Source organism: Crinia signifera, chromosome 4, assembly GCF_055691185.1.
Source record: "Crinia signifera chromosome 4, ASM5569118v1, whole genome shotgun sequence".
In the NCBI taxonomy this organism is placed as follows: domain Eukaryota; kingdom Metazoa; phylum Chordata; class Amphibia; order Anura; family Myobatrachidae; genus Crinia; species Crinia signifera.
In genome coordinates, this window is record NC_139220.1 from 239,934,452 (window position 1) to 239,955,037 (window position 20,586).

Consider the following 20,586-nt stretch of genomic DNA (forward strand, 5'->3'; position numbering starts at 1 on the left):
GGGCCTGCCAGGTAAAACTCCCTTCACACCGCATCTCTTAAACGGTACAAGTGCAATGCCTCCGTCCATACTGCCGGGATCCCCAACGCGTCGCAGGTACCGGCTGCACGGGGGGGTTGTTAGCCCTGGGGGGGGGGGGGTTGTTAACCGGGGGGCTCCAGGAGGTGAAGCGCAGTGAATATTTAATGAGCACTCGTTAAATATTCACTGCGCTGGGTCCGCTCATTGGCTGGGTCACAAATACAGTTTCAGACCCGATTTTGATGCCAAAATACCGGGTCTGAAACTGGTAGGACCCTCCATTTTAACCGTTGTTTTTTAAAAAAAACTGCTTTTTTAAAACGGTAAAGTGGTTCTGCACCTTTTAGACCGCAAGGATTACCGTTTTAAAACTGTAAAAAATCGGCAAAATACTGTTTTTTAAGTGCAGTCTGAAAGGGGCATAAGTGGTATATTTACTATGGTGCAGGTTTTCCGAGGTGGAGATGTTGCCAATAAGATTCTGCTTATCATTTATGTAGAACAGGGGTAGGCAAGTAATTTTTAACTGAGTCCGAATATTTCAAATTATTTTGATCGAGGTCCACAAAATCAAATATCTGTTAGCATAGCAGCCATTAAAAAAACAATACTCCCATCATATATTAAAACTTACATGGAGTTGTCTGCCATGATGCCGCAGCTGCTCCTGCTGAGCCCTCTTGCTGTCACTGTGCCCTCCTGACACTGCTGCTCCCGCTGGGCCCTCACTGCTCCATTTCTGTCGCCGCTGCTCCTGCTAGGCCTTCCTGCTGCTGCACAGACAGTGCTCACCAGTTCTGAGGTAGCTTCGCCACATGGAGCCGACTGAGCTCCCTACAAGCAGCGCACAGGTGTGCGGTGATGTCACCCGTGCACCCGCCGCAATGCATTCCTGGGACCGCTATCGTTTCAGGAGTGTGTAGGCAGTCCGGATCTCTGTCCTTTGCGGTCCGGAGATGGACCCCAGTTGCCTACTACTGATCTAAATCCTTCTAGAAGTTGTTAGCCAAGATCTGATTGCGGTACTTATGTAGTATCTGGGCGTCCGATTTTGTGATTGTATGCCTTACCTTAAGGCATACAATCAGATGCGATGCGATTCGATGCGATTTTGCATAGGATTCAATGTTAAGAAGGTCCTGTTCATTTCCCCACTATCCAAGTGGGCATAGAGTTGATTTTATATAGCGTGGCGAGCGCAGCGAGCCACCGAGCCCGAAGCGTGCCCCGCGAGGGGACGCATATTTCTTAAAAAGTATTCTGTGTCCCCTCGCGGGGCTCGCTACGCTCGCCACGCTTCGGGCTCGGTGGCTCGCTACGCTCGCCACAGGTTTCTATCCAACTCCATGCCCACTTGGATAGTGGGGAAAGGAAAAGGACCCCCTTTTCCCATTGAATTCTATGTTAAAATGGACTCGGACCATTTTAACATTGAATCCTATGGAAAAATCTTGACCATCGCATCGCATACGATTTGGTCGCATGCGATGCGATCCGATTTCTAAATCAGACGCCCAGATACTACATAAGTACCCTGATTGCTATTGGTAATACCTCCAATGCTAAAAAGAGAAAATCTCTCCTTCGTAAATATACCCCTAAGTCTATATTACCCCCACTATGTTTTATTTAAATTTGAAGTATAACACTATGGGCTATGCAATGTGCCTCTGCTATTTCCGACGTGGGAAATAGCGGCGGCTCCCTATTCAATGCTGTCTTTAACGAAAGCATTGATGTGGGATCACAGCAGAACGGGCCCAACTTCAGAAGCGGTCAGGCTTGTTCTGCCGAGAACGGCCGTGGATTGTCGCAATCTCGGCCGCAGATCAACAATCCACGGCCGTTTTCGCGGCCACGCCCCCTTTGAATCCCGTCAGTCCTTATGCGGTCGATCTGACCGCAAACGGGCCAGGATCACGACTGTCGGCGGGGATCGGCAGCTGTGATCCCAGATTGCATATCCCCTATGTCAGGGGTTCCCAAACTTTTTTGAATCACGGCGCCCTAGAGCATTAAAATATTTTCAGGGCACCTCTAGGCCAAATGCTTCTTATTGAGAAATGCAGAAAAAAAAATTAAATTTTAGTGCATTGTGTTTATATGTCAGAGTTATCTGGTGAGGGACAGGATTTGCTTTGGTTTGTCCACATATATTAGGATTGTCAGCCACAAGCACTGGTTTTACCTGGCACATTGGCCATAAATAATATGAATTGATCCTGGTCCATCAACCCAAGGCACACAGTTTGGGAACCACTGCCCTATGTATTCATTGGGCTGCATTCGAATGTTTAGTAATGACTGATTTCCTGTCTAAAGTGACGAGAGATTACGGGGCGATTATTCAAATGATTTCTTTTTTCTTTTTTTTTTATCCAGCTCATTATGGTTGGGTTTAGACAGTCATAACAGCTTATTGGGTAACAGAACTGTATAATTGTTTACATTCATGTACATGAAACCGTTCATTACTTTTTTTTGGGACTTTTTGCAATTTTTTAACTTTTTCATACATTGGACCATATGTATTGAGCTTCAAAAAGTGATTAAAATGGAGAGTGATAAACAGCCAGCAAATCTGCTCCTAACTGCCATGTCACAAGCTGGGTTTGAAAAATGACAGGAAGGAGCTGGTTGTTTATCACTCTTCACTTGTTGAAGCTTGATGCATCTGGCCAAAGCTCTTAACTGTCATTTTCAAACAATGCCTATAACATGACAGGAGCTGATTGGCTAGAGGTTGTTCACTCCTTATCACCCTTGTGTTTATCTCTTTTTAAGGCTTAATGCATCTGTGTGATGTATCAAGCTTCAAAAAGTGATAACTTGGAGAGTGATAAACGGCCACCCAATCAGCTCTCCTACCTGCCTTGTCACAGGCTGGGCTTGAAAAATGACAGTTCGGAGCTGTTTGGCTGGTTGTTTATCACTCGCTCTATTTTATCACTTTTGAAGCTTGATACATCTGGCGCTATGTGTAAACAGCTGCAGAAAGAAGCAATGTCTTAATATTGCATCGCACATGTCTGTACACTTTAACTTAAGTTATCTAAAGTTGGAAATGTTTCGTTATAATTCCGGTTCAGTAGAAGTGTGACTTTCTCTTAATTTGCGCACACACCGCAAGGTGTATTATTTTGCTATAGCTTTGTCACCTCACTTCTAAATATGCAAATCCACATAATACCATTGAAGAATTGCTAAATAATATATATGTGTTGTCATTATATTCTCTGTAGAGAGATAGGTCTCATTTTAGACTTTTTTTTTCTCAATGGTAGGTACACTGGGCAGAACAGCAGGTGGCAAAGAGGAGACGAAAAAGAGATCTCTTTACAGAACCAACGGATCCCAGATTTCCTCAGCAGTGGTATCTAGTAAGTTACTTTGGAACATAATAGGTTTGTGTGCTGGGTTTTTGTTTTTAAGAAATTTTTTTCCTGTAGTATTGACAAGATTATTAGTTTTCTACAGACCATGCATCAAAATATCAAATAGATATAACCACTAGGTTGACAGTATAAAGTCGACATTGCAATGGATGACACCGCATATGGTCAACAGCAGTTTTTCTAAATTTTTTTAATATGATTGGGAACATTAAATCTTGTCTGAAGCATGGATAGCAATGCATTGGGATGCGGTACATTAATTGGGGGTCAATGCTCTAGAAGTTAAAAAAAAATAGCCACCTAAAAAAACCATCTCATATCGACCTTTTCATGTCACCCCTTTGCTTATGTCTGTGTTGTGCAAGTTTACTCTTTTTTTAGGTTCCACCTAAAGTAGATACTGTCAACCTTTTTACTGTTTACCTAATGAACCATAACCACTCTGAGATGCATTAAAAGCTCTCTAGGGGCTATTCCATTGCTTGTTTTTGTGCCTAAAATTTTTGCCCTTTGGAGCAATTCAATTGTTGCTCAGATTGGGTGCACATTACTTCTGACATGTCCAAGATCACCAAGAACAACTGCGCAAAGCAGCTAAACCCAACTAAAATACTGCCCAAAATGCAAAAAGCCTTATTCGATTGGCCAAATGGGACACTTTTTTCGCACATTTCTTCTCTGGAGTCAGCTAGCAGAAAGATTGGTTCCCCAAATGGCTGTACATTGGGCGCCATCCAGTATCAGGCACTTAAGCATTCAGTAGCAGCCAGGGATATATTAACTACATACTAACTCTGTTTTTTCTCTATCTGTGTATATGAGCCCTGTTTGGTAAACTATTTTTATTGTTTCATTTCTCAATGTTTATGAGAGACGGTGACCAGATTGAGTTACAGTATGTGCCCTAATTCACATGATCTAAATAAAGGAATATAAATCTTAAATGTTGAGTTTACACAGCCAGCAGGTATCTTCCGATTTTTTTTTTTTTTTTTTAAATGTTTCTGAACCACTGACTTTGCACTTGTTATGCCAAAAAATTGCTTATGAGAAAATATGCTTATCCCCTCTGAGACGGCAAAGCCATTCAATGCATTTTTTTATTTATTTATTTTTTTACGTTTTTCCCATTAAAATGAAATCGCTCTCTGCCTTATCCTTGGTGATTACTATGCCAACATTGTAAGCATTCCTAGGAGAACAGAAAACATCTGGCTTGCTGAGAAGTCAAGTTAAATTAGGTTAAAGGAACTGCAAAGAAGCATGCAAAGTGATATGTGAAACAAACACAATCTCCCTATTTCTGTGTGGAGACTGTTTTGTTAGCCATTTGGTGTTTCTTTCTCTATTACTCTACCATTCGACTACTTTCTCATTTCTTTTTTTTTTTTTTTTTTTATTCAATAATTTTTAAGAGTTTTTTTTACATTTTCCAAAAGAACCATATAAACAATTTCCGACCAGGACAGAATGAATAAATAACATATAGGTGCAAGCAATGTCTTGAATTGACATAGGATAGTGTATACAGAGTGTGAAGTTATAGTGGTAATGGGAGCCGATACACCCTAAGGGAAACGTGTAAGCCCGACGGCGCCATCCGGGCACACATTACAGGAGATACTGAAGCACTAAGACAGGATTATGATTAAAACGATACTACACCCCCGCAGGAGAAAAACATATCAGGAAATAATCATCTGTCGGAAATTCTATCCTAAACCCACTAATACTAACAAAGTAAACCACCCAAAAAGCCAAATCAAACCTCCCAGAAAACCCCTCAAACATATAGATGAAACGGTCCATTCTACCTAACGTATAGCAATAAAAAGGGAACTGCTGCCATACTACTGAAACATGGTGGAGTGTTTAGCATAAAACAGAAATGAAACAACATTGTGAACAAATACTATGATAAGTAGAAGTATTAAGGCATATATAAACTGAAACAGCAATTTGATGCAAATAAATTCCTAATCTGGCCATCGTTATGGAGCAAAATGGGATTACTGTAGATAAACTTAGTCTCACGCCTATAGCTGAAGCAATATCCGGAGTACATATAGTGCCATGTGTAGGAGACAACCATAGCCTTCTGTATCTTAACAAAGAGCTGAAGGCAAACTGTAACACCGTTGATGCAGACAGGGATAATATCCCAATCAGTCACAGGCACATATAGGTCAACAAAGAAGTATGAATCCATTGAAGTAACCATACCCGTATCAGGATAAGCCAAAGGAATTATAGATTTAAATGCCTCCCACGCATTTATTGTTTTGCATCTTCTGAAGTGAAATAAAGAGGATCGGTCCCCCTTCCGACCTACACACAGTATTTTATAATCCAGGATTGTAGCAGAAGAAGACAGAGGTTCCATACGTATAGGGATGTCTCCCATATCAACTATATCCCGATTACCAAGGGGACACAGGGAAGATGAGACACCTCCCCTCAAATCATCCAGCTGCCGGCATAATCTAGTAGAGGATTCATATATCTCTCGCAGGATCTGTTGTAAAAGGAAGTCCATGTTTAACCAAGCTGGTATTCGTTTAAAATGCGGCACAAAAGGCATTGGTAGAAAGCCGCAGCCAGGCTTCTAAACCGGAAAGATGACGTCTGCATGCCAAATATGTTGCCGCCGTTACCACTTACCGCAACAGGAATCCGTCAAGTATTCGTGCTGTAAAGCAATGGAGGGATGTGAACTCACTCTTACAGTATCTGGCAATAGCAGGGTTTGTGCCAATCTTCGCACAGCCCCGCCGCCCGATGGCTCCATGAACCAGGTAAGATGGCGCCGGTTCTCCCGTGCGGACCACAGCAGTAAGTCACATCAGAGACCACTAGCCGCTGTCCCCGCTAAAACAGCTCCAGCCCCCCAGTCCACTCCACCACCCGCGATCAGGGCACTGCACTCCGTGCAGGGCAGTTGGCTGCGAGCGACGGAGCCGGAGTAACAGTAGGCCGCAGCAGATGGTATTACCGGAATGGCAGATAAAGACCGCGGCAGGGGCATCAGGTGGTCAGGTAGGTGTTCTCTCAGCAGCACCCGCTTCAGAGCCATCCATTAGGTCAAAACTGGAAAATATACAGGATGGGATGCAGGAGCTCCAGGAAACTGCTGCCTGCTCTTAGCTCGTCCAAGCCACGCCCCTACTTTCTCATTTCTTACTTGTATTACTGTGTGCAAATTTATTTTGTTTAAAATTCTTTCAACCCAATTTCAAATTCGCAAGTTTTTTTTTTTTTTTTTTTTTTTATGGGCATCACCTTCAGCAAAAGAAAAGGATAAACAAAATCTTTATTGCAGTATACATTCGGGGCCATGCAGAACCTCTGTTACATCCCACGAAATTCATTAATCATGCACTCAAAGGGGTTTAAATAGCATCATTTTGAGAAAAAAGACCCTGTTCGTTTCCAGGTGAATTTCTCTTAAGAAAAAAAAGTTCAATAATGGGTTTATTGGAGGGGTAAAGGGGGTGGAGCAGGTACATATGGAGGGATAGTTGTTTGCCCCACTTAAGTGGCCAGGAGCACACCTGCACACTAAATATATAGTTGTTTTCACTCTTATAATTCTGTTTTTCTCCTTACATAACATATGGAGTGGTAAATGATGTGGTACATGTGGAGGGGTAAAGGATGTGGGGCAAGTACACATGGAGGAAGGGTAAAGGATGTGGTGCAGGTACATGTGGAGGAGGGGTAGAGGATGTGGGGCAGGTACATGTGGAGGTGTTTATTAAGTTGCAGATAAAAGTGTTTATTGCAACTTTTGGTACTTATGTAATATCTGGGCTCCCGTTTTTCTTATGAGACCGTGTCCCCTCGCGGGGCTCGCCACGCTTCGGGCACGGTGGCTCGCTGCGCTCGCCACACTATATAAAATCAACTCCATGCGTAGTTGGATAGTAGGGGTATGAAAAAATGGGGTGCATTTAACATGGGAGCCCAGATAATACATAAGTACCCAACTTTTTACTAATTTGTACAAAAATGGTAAACCTTTTTTAAATTTAGTATTTTTTTATTGAGTTTTAAAGACAAATAAAGAAACTAACAGATAGTAGTGCTATGACAGAAACCTATAACAGATGTGGCACATCTATATATAAGATATATAGGCGTTTACATACACTTTCACGCCGTTAGCCATAAGAATATGGAAAGCAAATCTCAACCAAAAATAAGTACACAATCACCCGGAGGTGCCATCCGGGCTCTTGCGGACATCCGAGTAGAAAAGGGCACAAATATGAAAGAACAGTACATGGATATGCCGTTCAATATTAACGTATTGCACCATAAAAGAAGGAGAGAAGGTTAACCGGAAAACTGTTAGTCTATTGCACTACCATCCAAAATAAAATAACTCACCATCCCCCAACCTGCAAAACCTAACAATGGTTTCATTACTTTTTCATGCAGTTCTCCCACATCACATTTTGTATAAAAAATAAATAAAAAAACAATTCTCAGGTATATGTGCTTTTTGTTTGTGTGTAAGTTTCATGCAACCAACTCTTTTGCATGCTCGCACCTTCTGGAATTGGATTGAGTGAAGTGGAGTACCTTTTACTCTTTGACAAATTGAATCTGAACTGGACTGGGTTATAGCTTGTTAACCTTCTGGGTTATGTACTGTATCTGCAGCTTTGGGGCCCTCTGGGCTATAGTGCAACAAAGATAATGTTGCCCTTGACTAATATTCTATATAATATTAAATCATTTTAGGAACTATTGTAAAATGTAATAAATTCCTAATGCATGAAGTCCCTGGCTCACGGTAAAGCTCCAGGCTTTTAGAGCCCATTGCTCAAATTCACGCTTCATAAATTGGGGTATGGATGTTAGTTTCGCTTTCTCAGCAACTTTTGTCCCTGCCTGGGCATATATTCCTATTAAATATACTATTAAATTAATGTGCAGGATGCCTCCATCAGAGTAATGGGATTAAAATATGGCCTGTTCTAGTGATCTTGGAAATTTTTTTTGAGTGTTGTTCTATTGTGGTGCGCTCTCTCCCCTTCTCTATTACCTCCACAGTGCCCAAAAAACATTTAGTTTGGTATTATGCAATAAAATTAAGAAAACTATGGATTTTTTCCAAATATGTAAGCATGATTTTCTTCCTCAGTTAGAAATGTGGTGGTTGTGAAAATATTGCTTCCTGCACTTTCAAACATGTATGTATACACCATAAAAGGCGATCTCCTACAAGTGATTGGACATCCCGGCTCAAGCAAAATGTTACGCTCTTGCAGACATGTTAGTGAAGGTGTAACACGTGTAGAGGGGTACTGATTTGATCATTTGCTGACCTATTGGCTCCCCGAACGGAGCTAAAGCATTTGAAAAACCATCACAGGCTGCTCAATCCCAGGTATGAGTGTGAGAAGCATTGCGGATATTAGGAACATCAACTGGATTTTTGTCATTTAATGCGTTGAATTGTATTTTCAGGAATGCACTTCATCCTGTAAGATCCCCAAACTGCAACTTGAGGACCAGAAAGTGCTATGCAGGGAGCTACGTAAACTTTGGTCCCCAATGCATACGGGTTTCAAATGGTTACTGTGTATGTTTCGACAGGAACACATTGTAGGGGGTCCATACGCAGATAATATGGATCTTAGGATCGTTTGGATGGTGTCATGAGAGCAAAAACTGGACAGTGGACAATGGAGTGCTGTGGAGGGATGACTCACAACTTATATTTTTTAGATCAGATGGATATGTTTGAGTTTGGCTATTGCCTGGAGAACTTCTTATGTCCGTGTACAAGTACTGCACCTACAGTAAAGCATGGAGGTCGTGGGGCTGGTTTAGCATGGTTCCAGTAGTTGCAATGCATGGTCACATTAACTCTGAGAAGCATAGAGATGCTCACTATTAACTCTGCGCTTCCTATATTGGGTGATAACCTATTAGACCCAATGCTGTTTCGGATGATAAAGCGATTAATGACAGATCACAATTACGGTGTCCAAACAGCGTCCTTTTTTTATCGCCTAATATAGACCCATGATTGGGTGAAAGCACATTGGATCAGGGAAAAGTAGAAGCAAAGTAACTACCTAGTTGGCAGCTCACTGAATTTACCCTTGCTGGTGACAGTTAGGTTGTGTTATTACTCAGTGGCAGCATGACCATAACCACAGATTTCATACTAACTTATCGGGAAGATGGCTGGATTCATAACCATTCACAATATGTAATGTTTTTGTTTTCATGACTGTAATTTGAATGTTAGTGTTGTGTTCTCTTTAAGATAAGGAAAGTACCCTACTGTAATAAGTTTACATGGAGTGCATTGGCTAAACATCCTTTGTTTTATTTTCCAGTATAATGGAAACAGACAAGATATACATGTGAAAGAAGCTTGGGAGCTGGGATACACGGGCAGAGGTGTTGTCGTCTCAATACTCGACGATGGAATTGAAAGGAACCACCCTGACTTAGAAGTGAATTATGTGAGTAGATACTGAGTCTCAACAACTTGCACAAGAGATGTCTGTTAGAGTTTAAATCCTTTTGATTTTAAATTTGCTATATGGCAACAAAACTGTTCACACGTATACAGGACACATGACTTTGCCTACAGCATTGGCACCCATCTATTCCTCCTGCCTGCTTTACTCCCCTCTCTCCATAGTTTTTTCTCTTTAGCATTGTTTCTGAATTTTCAACTGTTTGTTTTTTGTGAGCCAGGATGTGCCCTGTCTCTAGATCTATATCGTCTGGGATGGACAGAGGACAGGGTCTTGGTTTTGGACGCAGGAGACACTCCCTGTAATTAATGACTAATTAGGCTAATTGGAAACTTCTGCCAGGGTGCCAGAGCAAGGGCTGGGGGGTTTTCAAACTTGCTCTGGAGAGTACAGTATGTTTAATTTTCAAAATTACATGGCTGCAGGAAAAACCCCACACAACAAAAGTGCTTTAAATGTCCCATTGGCAATTGAATGAATTCTCCTAATAGAATTGGGAAAGGTTAATAATTTGGCAACAAACAGGTGCTGTGTGGTTAGCATTGCTACCAAACAGTGCAGGGGAATGAGTTCTGTATTGTGCAGTTTATAAGCGCTCCCTATGTTTGTGCATTTTTATATTCTCTGGGTGCTGTTTTCCTTCCACATACCAATAACATGCTAGCAGGAAATGTCGACTGGATTTCCACTGGGCGTGGACCAAATATTCTCTGTAACGCACTGTGTAATATGATGAGCCCTAAATATATGATGCTGATAATCTCCATATCTGGCCCGTTTCCATGCAGATACATGCCTTTTTGGAAAAGTTATGGCAACAAATTTTATACCTCATGCCAATGGTTTGAATGTAAACAGTATGTCTACTGTGAATTTGTAGCAGTATAAGGAGATCTAATGAGCAAGTAGATTTATTTAAAATCCTACTTTGTATTATTTGCAATAGCTATTTCTTTAGATCGATCTTGGATTACAGGTTTCCAGGCAGGCGTTCCCTGGCTAGGTGCCCACACTATTGCAATGAGTTCACTGATAACCACTGTTGTGCCCCAGATAAATATATGTGCTGTAGCCTACTGTTTATGACCTTTTTAAAGCAGGTGGAAGATATTAGTGAAATTTGTCCAGAGTTTCCGTATAAATTGTATTAAAAATGTTCTACATTTTACGGTTATTTGTGTACTTGTGGTTTACAGTAACTATTCTTCGAATATGTTACATCAGGGGGTCCTCAAACTATTTTGCTCTGGGACCCCATCAGACAAGTTGCTGCAGAAGGTCATCACATCACATGTGTAGCCAGTAGACAGCACATACATGGCAGCATTGTGGAGGCCCCAAATGATGGGAGGAGTCTGAAAAATCTGTTAAATTGTCTGTTATTTTAGACTCCTTGAATCACTGAGAATATAAAAGTCCTCAGTCTGATGGTCAGCAACATGGAGTTGTGACCCCAGGCTGAGAAGGTCGGGACCCACAGTTTGAGAACCGCTGTATTACGTGATGTTACATGTGTGGGGTTTTTTTGTATAAAGTTTTATTATGTTTTTTTTTTTTTTTTTTTTTATTAGATTTAGGAAAAATCTCCTATATTCTACTACTTAAAAAAAGCAAATTTAAAATTAGATCTGAAAATAAGTGCAGGTGATATATGCTAACTTGGGCGGATTGCTGATAATCTGCTGACATGCAGCACCCTGGTGCAAAGGCATCTAATTTTTTCATATACTGTACAGTTTAGTTAAAAGAATGTTGTTTTCCATCACATGATGACAGCGTGTATTAGGCCAAACTCATGACTGTGGCCCCCGGTGGTGCTATAATTAGTTTCTCCATGTGACAGTGTGCTCATAAGCATTTTCTACGTGGAATCATATTAGTTTAAACCGTTACAGTATGCTGATTGGTTTGTACAAAGCATTTGCTTATTGGATCAGCCAATTAAACCATCTTCATAAAGGAACAGCTAAAGTAGGAGCCATTTCTGCTCCATTCCTTATTATGAATGTGCTGTCCCCTTTGAGCTGGGTCTTCATGAACAAAGCCCCCATCTATACGTAATCCAGAACAATTGCAGTTTGGTTACGAATAAACTTATCTACAAGAGTTTTATATCTTGTTGTAGTTGATGGATGCAGTACATTCCATTTAACCTTTTCAAAATCCCAAAATGAATTTTACAGTGAATCGGTCAGTGACTGGAAGAGTTAATTGGAGTAACTGGTTTCTGCTGCAGCGCAGACTTGACGTCGGTCACAGATGTAGATGTGTGTAGACGGTGTAGGGGTTTTTTTTCCCTCTCTCCCCGGCTCATACTGTGAAATTGGTTTTATTGTTACTTTGACCTATAGTAGTAAATAGACATTTGCAGGAATTTTTATTGTAATTTATTTTCTCGGCAGCAGTGTTTAATGAACAGTTCAATAATGCATGGTTAGACATTCATCTGCTTGGTAAAAAAAAAAAAAAAGATTGATTATTGATCTCTGCCACTGTTCCAGAGAGGCAGTTGCCGCAGTGCACTTGAAATATATTAGGACGGAGCCATTAGGTTGATGAAAAACTGAATGCAGTGGGATATCTTAATTCTTCTACTTCGGCCTGCAGAAAGAAAACTGATCTGTTCTAGAGCAGATAAGGGGACATGATGTATTTGCATGTCACTTTAATTGACAGTTTCTGTAGTATGTTTTTTTTTAATGGCTTTTTTTTTTTAATTTGTATTTATTTAGGATCCCGATGCCAGCTACGATGTCAACGACCAAGATCCAGATCCACAGCCCCATTACACTCAGCTGAATGATAACAGGTGGGCAAATTCATGTCAATCGAAGGTGGACCAGAAATACTTTTTTCACAAGTTAATATTTAAAGACTAAGCTGCCGATTTCTGAAGCAGTTATGTGGCCTACACATATAGCAATTAAGTGGCATTTTCTAAGCGATCGCTCCTCTAGGGACTGTCTCCTCCAAGGCGGCGGCCATTTTTGGAGGAGTCACCGCAGACAGAATGCACATGCAGCCTGCATTGGGTTAGTGGCCGGATGCGGCGGCAGTGAAGAGTGTGGGTGTGTTGGGCATTAAGGGGTGCCTGGGCACACCCCCTGTGCACACCTATGATTCTCATTCGTTAAAAAGTGGCATTATTATGTGATTTAAAGGTAAACTATACAATTCTAGGAATGATATCGAATTTAATTTTAAATTTAAGGAGAAATTTGTAATCCGCTTAGAAAAACTAATAAAGGTTTTTTTCGGAGTATTGCGTACAATAGTGGTTCCCCTGGTAGTCCAGTCGGGAAATAATTTCCAGAGTAGATAGGACGCGTAGTGTTTAATCTGTCACTCTGCAGGAAGATTTGTCTGTACGTGAAAAAAACAAAATACACATTATCCAAGAACATGACAACTGGTTGTGCAATCAGATTATAAATAACTTCAACTACGTAAATGGAGGATATGGTTTGTTTTATATAATGCCATCATTGCACAGGGTATAATTGTCTTAATAATCAGTCACTGTCCCATTGGAGCTTACAGTGCCTATTACCGAACACACAGGCACACCAGCCAATAACCTGACAGTATCCTTTTGAAGTGTAAGAGGAAACCTGTAGTACCTGGAAAAGTCATGCAAACACACTGAGAACTTTCAAACCCCAAACAGACAGTGCCCTTGTTAAAAATTGAACTTCTCACCCCAGTACATTGAAGCAACAATGCTAATCACTGTGCCGCCATGCTGTCACATGAGGATGTGGAATTTTGGTTCTTCGTCAGAGAGCAACTACACTAAAAATCGAAAGCCTTGTACACACGGGCACTACATAATCAAAATCAATTAGAAGGTTTGCCTGAATCGACCCACGTGTACACAGCGGACAATAGCGATGTGCGGCCCAGCAGTGTCATGATCACCCAGCTGAATAGACACTGCAAGAACATTCTTACTAGACCCTGCAGTCCCTATTCGGCTGTATATGTGGGCTGCTGCTGGGTATGACCGCTGGCTTCTCCCCGGCAGCTGCTGTGAAATATCCACTACTTAAAATCCCCCAGCTGCAGCCTATGTGTACACCCCTTAAGGTTTTTTGTTATTGCATTGATGAGGGAATGCGGTGATTCAAAATAAAAATGAACATTTGGCCAGTTCTAATTTTGAATCCATTGGACATGATTTCTGAGCTTGTCAAACAGGTATCGATCATAGGGTCGACACCTCTGATGGTCGACGTAGGCTTAGGTCGACTTTCAAAAGGTCGACATGTGGTTTTTCAAGTTTTGTATCTTGAATGTCTACGTGGACACTAAAAGTGCACCGCGCTCCTACTTCGGGCACGGTGCCTTGCTATACTCTTCACACTAATTTATTCTCCCACCATGCCCTAGTGCAGTGGTTCCCAAACTGTGTGCCTAGGCACCCTGGGGGGCCTCAGGACACTTTCAGGGGTGCCTTGGGTTGGTGGACCAAGATCAATTCATAATATTTATGGTCAATGTAACAGGCAAAACCAGTGCTAGTGGCTGCCAATCATAATACATGTGGACAAACAGGAGCAAATCCTGTCCCTCACCACATAACTGTAACATATAAACACAATGCACTTAATTAAAAAAAAATCTGAATTTCTCAATAAGAAGCATTTGGCCTAGGGGTGCCTTGAAAATATTTTGATGCTCTAGGGTGCCGTGATTCAAAAAAGTTTGGGAACCACTGCCCTAGTGGATGGTAGGGTATGAAATGCCACCTATCGGCTAAAAAAAAAAAGCGAAAAAAAACCACGTGCATGTGTCGACCTAGTGACCTGTTGCCCTAAGCCCATGTCGACCTTGATGCGTGTCAACCTTCCCCTTGTCAACCTAGTGACCGTATACCTGTCAAACTACTTCATCATTGATGAACAGATAGATTTTTCTTACAAAAATAATACATTTCTGAAACCTTACATTTTAAATATGCAAAATGTATAAATCTGATTTTTACTTGAAACGTTTATTGGAAGAACACGTATACTGGAATTATGACTTGGTAATTGCCTCATATAAAAAAAAAAACAAATGATCTGTGATGCTTGAGTGATAAAAATTCATTCCTGTGACATCTAGACAGAGAATAAAGGCCGTGTATCAGTTCCGCTTGGTGACTAGTGTAGTTCCTGGGATTATAAAGCTGGATAATCTACAGCATTAAGACTCGTTGATCCTCTGTAACTACAGCAGTAGCGGATATGGGCACAATCTACAATGGGTCACACAACATTATTTAAGGTCTTCATTCCAAGCCATTAAACAAAACCTTTAGCATTGCAATTAAAAAGGAAATAGAAAAGGGTAAAGGTGATAACATTGTGGGCAGAACTGGCATGAACTGTGTGATTGCTGTGGGTGTTATGCAGTGTAGATGGCAGAGGCCTGATCTTTTACATCTGTCTAAATCTGCTAATGAGCATTGCCCTCTTTCACTTCAGCATAATCGCAAGAATAATTAGTCCCTGGTACTATGGAGTCTACATTTACACATATGTACGTACGCACATTCATGTGTATGATAATACCTGTCCTCTTCCTGACTGATGAAGTACAGCCCTTTTCTAGTTTCACCTGAGTTCACCCTTCTTCATGGGAGAGTTGAACAGTGTATGAATTGGAACTTTACCATGAAGTTCTTGCATTCTTGAGACTGTATGGCTTCTTTGTAAAACAAAAAATCAGTTGCGTTGCTTACTGTACTTGTGCCTACCATAGGCTAATGTATAATGTTAACTAGTTTTAATTTACCAGTCTTGGTTTAGTAATTAATGTCCTCTTCTGCCATATTTTCAGTTGCACAATGATTTCTATCCATTAATATATTACTATTTAAATTGTACACGGATATGATACATTAGCTTAGGGGTCGATTGGATTTGTGTAGACCCCCACACAATATATGCCACACTTATGGTAGCTCTGGACTTTGTGTTTTATGGGGTTTTGTCTTTCCTGTAGCCTTATAGGGCTGCATAGAAATATCCACAAATCCCGGGTCAGAATGGACTGCGAGGGGTTTGGGAAGAGCCATTTTAGGCAATTCGCCCCCTTCTCATTTATGTGAATTGACCACCCAGCCTCAGCCTTTGCTGTTATATTTTCGCCTGTTGCATTTTTTTTTGTGTAAATCAGCGTGTGCCTACATTGCAGCAAACAATCTCACTGTATACTTTTTTCTCGTTTTGCTCTCGATGAGGTCAATAAAATGTTGTACTTAAAGAACCTCCCTTTTTAACATGAGTTGCAGGTAACATGCAAAATATTTATGCAAATGGTTTAAAAGAACATACTAGATTTTTTTTTTCTAAGTAAATATCAGGTGACAATGGAAACACTATAGCCATATCTGTATCTCTTAAGTTATATTCTCTCCTCTCCATGTACTCTCTCTCTATAATCACTCTAATTTTATTTTAAATTGAGACTCTTCCAATTCTATTGGCAGCAAGTTAGAAGAAGAAATTAATCATCTCCTGTATCTGCGAGCAGTTGGTGCTTGTACTGTGCCAGTCTCCTGATGGAAACCAGGGATTGTGTTTCTCCTGGTGCCAGTTAACCTCATTTCTATCATCCACTTTTATTCCCACCTCTCCCATACAAGAGATACATACACAGACAATCTGTTCTGCTGCCAGTGCGTTTTCTTGTGTGTTTTTAAGTTATTTTATTTATGTGTTTTTATTTTTGGGTATTTTTCAGCTTTCAACTTGTGGCTTAGTTTTTTTTTTTTTTTTTTTAAAGGGATTTGATTACATTTTTTATATTTGTAGCACAATGTAATTAAGATATAGCGCTTATATGTAGCAGTAATACGGAGAATACTTTCTTAAACACCACCTTACCAGGGACTGATTTGATTATAATCTAGATGGGATACGGTCGGTTGGTCGACCTAAAGATGGTCGACAGTCATTAATTCGACACGACTAGGTCAACCCCTGCTTTTGGTCCCAAAACCAAACTGGATGTACAGGCCTATACTGTACTATAATCTAAAATCACTCGACAAATTTGTGAAGGTGATTTCAGTGCACAATGACGGTTTCTGACACCAGACAAGTGTCAGAATTTGCAGACAAAAATGTTTGTTTCTTTGACACTCCAGGTCTCAATGCATCAGGTGTTTCAAATTCTATGCCTGATGGGTCTATGTTCGACATGGTCGAATGGGTGCAATTTCACTCTTACCTGCTACAGCGTCTGATTCTACTCGGGTGGGATGGCCAGCATCGGAGCAGGTCACAATTCATGACACTAGCCACCATGTCAAAAATACCCACACTACTGAAGTCAAACACTCATCACTTAAATCAAGGATGGCCGTTTTGGATCAACAACTGAGTTCTTCTAACTATGGTTGCAAGCCGGCGGTGCCGTAGTAGAATAGAAAATATACTTGTCAGAAGCTCAATTATCCATCAGTATTCTGGAGCTGCGGGCAGTGTACAATGTACTATGCCATACAGGTACGGTCAGACGAAGCCACAACGTTGGCTTATATAGACCACTCAGTGGCACTCTGTGCCAAAGCCATGAGGGAGGTATCAAAAATATTGACTTGGACCGAACAACACATCCCAGCATTGTCAGCTGTGTTTATTCCCAGAATCTTCAACTGGGAGGCGGACTTCCTAAGTCACCAAGATGTTCACCCAGGAGAATGGTCCCTCCACCCAGAAGTGTTCCTACTTCTTGTGGAATGCTGGGGTCATCCTGATGTGGACCTGATGGCGTCTCACTATATTCACAAGGTAGCTGATTATGGGTCATGATCCCCAAGCATTATTCAGACTTACTGTAAATACCGTGGCCGTTTCATCTTCCATACATATTCCCTCCAGTTTCCATGCTTCTACGAGTACTTCCTAAACTCAAACATGAAGGTGGAAACCTCCATATTAGTGGCCTCTGCCTGGCCCAGTCTTCATTGGTTTCCCAACCTACATAGTCTGCCATGGCATGGCGCTTGAATCTGCCATCCTGACGCTAAAAGGGTTTTCGGACAGTGTAGTTCAAACTGATTAAGGCCTGAAAACCTGCTTCAGCGAAGATATATACTATAGAGTATGGCATACCTACTTCTCCTGGTGTGCTTCAAGACATTATAACACCACCAAGAATTTCAAGACCACAAGAATACTTTCTCTTCTCCTAAGAGGATTGGAATATGGGTCTAAAATTGGCCTCTTGGGGTTCATATCTCAGCCCTTTTCAATGTGGTTTCAAAGAAACATTGCTTATTTACCTGATATATGTATTTTTGGGTGCGGGTGCACCCTCCAGAAAGGACTAGGTGGCAATTTAACAAGAAATCAGTTATGTACATTTCTAGGGAATTGTATCTAATCCGTGATATTGTACTATTAAAGACATGTATATTTACATAGCACTAAATACATAGCATTATACAGCCATATACATAAATCATTAGACTAACCAATTAGAGCAAGTACATTACTGGAAGTAAGAAATAGGGATATAGTCATTAAGGCCCATTGGTGATAAAACTTTGAGCAGTGAGGATTTGGATTAATCTGCTCAGTTTTATCACCAATGGGTCTTAATGATGATATCCCTATTTCTTGCTTCCAGTATTGTACTTGCACTGAGACTCCGGAGTATGATCTTTTTGAAGTAAAAAACCATTGTGCATTAGTTTTGATAAATGAGGCCATTACAGTATGTGATGTATTAAATAAGATTGAGGAAGAGGTGAGATGAATATGTGTGGGAGGAAGAAAGTGACGAGGAATTTATGGAAAAATGAATGTGCAGTACTATATGGGTAATTATTGCCAGCACCATCAGGGTTTTTTTTTCACCTGCTCACGAATCGTGTATTTTGAAAAACATGCCAAAAATTGGATGATTACAGCGAAGAACATACATAAAGATAGTGATAGATGCTCAATTAGTTCAGTAGCATTTCCCAGGTGCATGAGGGAGGGGTTAATTACTGGGTAAGTAAAACAAGACATTTTTTCCTCAGCACACTGAGCAATGCTAGTAACCAATCTAGAACACTACATGATAATAGAATTCAGAGATATTGGTTACATATACCTGCGCAGGTGTATGCTATGCCCCCAAGCCGCGTCAAGGCTTCTCTGTATATTGGGGGTCCCTAGCGCTATATCTAGGTGCAGGGTGCGGCACCCCAAAAACCATCATAAGCTGGGAAGCCCAGTGCGGCATGCCAGTGATATACTAAGTGTTAATAATTAGTGATAGGAAGCCGAAGCTATATAAAAGGGAGAGATAAATGAATGTAATTAAAATAGGATAGAGATAGTGTTAGTGAGGGAAAAGTGTTAATAGAATGTAAGAGCATGCCGCACTAAAGGCACCCAGCCCATCCAGTCCAGGAGCACCGCACCCCACACCACCGTTACCCTAAATTGGGTCTACGATTAACCAGCAAGGAGCCACATGATAATGGCTCCTTACTTGATATATCCAAACTAAGAGCTACCTACCTTGGAGCAACCCCTGACTACTCCATGTGGCATATCAGGACCCACATCTCCTCCTAATATGGGCTCCCTTCTGCCTCTAACAACATACATACAGATAGTGATAGATGCTCAATTAGTTCAGTAGCATTTCCCAGGTGCATGAGGGAGGGGTTAATTACTGGGTAAGTAAAACAAGACATTTTTTCCTCAGCACACTGAGCAATGCTAGTAACCAATCTAGAACACTACATGATAATAGAATTCAGAGATATTGGTTACATATACCTGCGCAGGTGTATGCTATGCCCCCAAGCCGCGTCAAGGCTTCTCTGTATATTGGGGGTCCCTAGCGCTATATCTAGGTGCAGGGTGCGGCACCCCAAAAACCATCATAAGCTGGGAAGCCCAGTGCGGCATGCCAGTGATATACTAAGTGCTAATAATTAGTGATAGGAAGCCGAAGCTATATAAAAGGGAGAGATAAATGAATGTAATTAAAATAGGATAGAGATAGTGTTAGTGAGGGAAAAGTGTTAATAGAATGTAAGAGCATGCCGCACTAAAGGCACCCAGCCCATCCAGTCCAGGAGCACCGCACCCCACACCACCGTTACCCTAAATTGGGTCTACGATTAACCAGCAAGGAGCCACATGATAATGGCTCCTTACTTGATATATCCAAACTAAGAGCTACCTACCTTGGAGCAACCCCTGACTACTCCATGTGGCATATCAGGACCCACATCTCCTCCTAATATGGGCTCCCTTCTGCCTCTAACAACATACATACAGATAGTGATAGATGCTCAATTAGTTCAGTAGCATTTCCCAGGTGCATGAGGGAGGGGTTAATTACTGGGTAAGTAAAACAAGACATTTTTTCCTCAGCACACTGAGCAATGCTAGTAACCAATCTAGAACACTTCATGATAATAGAATTCAGAGATATTGGTTACATATACCTGCGCAGGTGTATGCTATGCCCCCAAGCCGCGTCAAGGCTTCTCTGTATATTGGGGGTCCCTAGCGCTATATCTAGGTGCAGGGTGCGGCACCCCAAAAACCATCATAAGCTGGGAAGCCCAGTGCGGCATGCCAGTGATATACTAAGTGTTAATAATTAGTGATAGGAAGCCAAAGCTATATAAAAGGGAGAGATAAATGAATGTAATTAAAATAGGA

At 41.2% G+C, this 20,586-nt stretch overlaps 1 protein-coding gene across 1 annotated transcript in view; it reads left to right on the top strand.

The window, feature by feature from the left end:
- FURIN (furin, paired basic amino acid cleaving enzyme) overlaps positions 1–20,586 on the top strand; it is a 182,101-nt gene that overhangs the window by 104,808 nt on the left and 56,707 nt on the right. Inside the window, exons 4-6 of the mRNA XM_083184108.1 lie at positions 3,306–3,401; positions 9,773–9,901; positions 12,652–12,728. Of these exons, the coding sequence (XP_083040234.1) occupies positions 3,306–3,401; positions 9,773–9,901; positions 12,652–12,728 (302 nt within the window). The remainder of the gene's footprint in view (positions 1–3,305; positions 3,402–9,772; positions 9,902–12,651; positions 12,729–20,586) is intronic.